Source organism: Myotis brandtii, unplaced genomic scaffold (assembly GCF_000412655.1).
Source record: "Myotis brandtii unplaced genomic scaffold, ASM41265v1 scaffold334, whole genome shotgun sequence".
Taxonomy (NCBI): Eukaryota; Metazoa; Chordata; class Mammalia; order Chiroptera; family Vespertilionidae; genus Myotis; species Myotis brandtii.
The window spans coordinates 164,545-165,450 of NW_005362885.1; the positions used below are offsets into that span (position 1 = coordinate 164,545).

The 906-nt window shown below is 68.7% G+C and overlaps 1 protein-coding gene across 1 annotated transcript in view; it reads right to left on the reverse strand.

The window, feature by feature from the left end:
* The window catches only part of RER1 (retention in endoplasmic reticulum sorting receptor 1), a 7,600-nt gene that overhangs the window by 5,403 nt on the left and 1,291 nt on the right, over window positions 1-906 (reverse strand). Inside the window, exon 2 of the mRNA XM_014543760.1 lies at window positions 5-139. Coding sequence (XP_014399246.1) covers window positions 5-139 — 135 coding nt within the window. The remainder of the gene's footprint in view (window positions 1-4; window positions 140-906) is intronic.

Here is a 906-nt window from a genome sequence, read left to right on the forward strand (position 1 = left end):
CTGCCCAGCACAGCTCTCGTGCACACATGCGCACAGGCACCCGACACCCACCTGGCCGAGGCGTGTGAAGAACCTGTACACCACAGAAGGCTTCCCGTGGACGGAGTCTCCCACGCTGTCCCCTTCGGACATCCTGTAACTGAGAAGGCGCAGGCGCGGTCAGACCAGGAAGCAGGCAGGTCTGGGCCCTTTCGCCACTTCCAGGGAGCGGCTCACTGCCAGCTTCCCCACACCACCGCCGTCTCTGGGCGCCTCCCCGTGAGCTGCCCTGGACAAGAACAGCAGGTGACACGGCTGGTGGCGGGCCAGGAAGGCACGTGACATGCAAAGCAGCCCAGGGTGGACTTTCATTTCTGCCACCGCCACCCGGAGCCACCTCTCCTGGGGCCCAGGAGCCGCCCCGCCGCCCCTGCAGTCCTGCGGCCACAGCTGCGTGTCCACCCCCCTGGGCCAGTCCACAGGCTGGGCCACCGCACCCACGCCTGCCCCGCTCCTCAGACACGCCTCCCAGCACCTGCTCCTGTCACGCCCTCGTTCCCCAAGCGCCCCTCTTCTAGCCCAGCCCGTCCCAGCCAGGCCGCTCTCCGCGGCGCCCGTGGCCAGCCAGGACCTCCTGGTCCTCTCAGGGCCGCATCCGCCCCTCCACCAGGGGGAAGACACCACGCCGACCTCAGGTGGTCAGCTGCCGCGCCCCAGTTCCTTATCGGCCAGCGGAGTAACCCTAGCTGCTCATGACTATTGCAACACGCTGCTGTGGTTCCGAGGACTGACCCTGCGAGCCGAGCACCCACATCACCAAGCCAGTGGGCAGCATCGCCCAGCTTCACCAGGAGGAGCCGGTCCACAGTGTGAGCCACTCGCCCGCGGGCAGGGCTCGCCTCCCACCCCGCCGGCCGCTGCCCGATC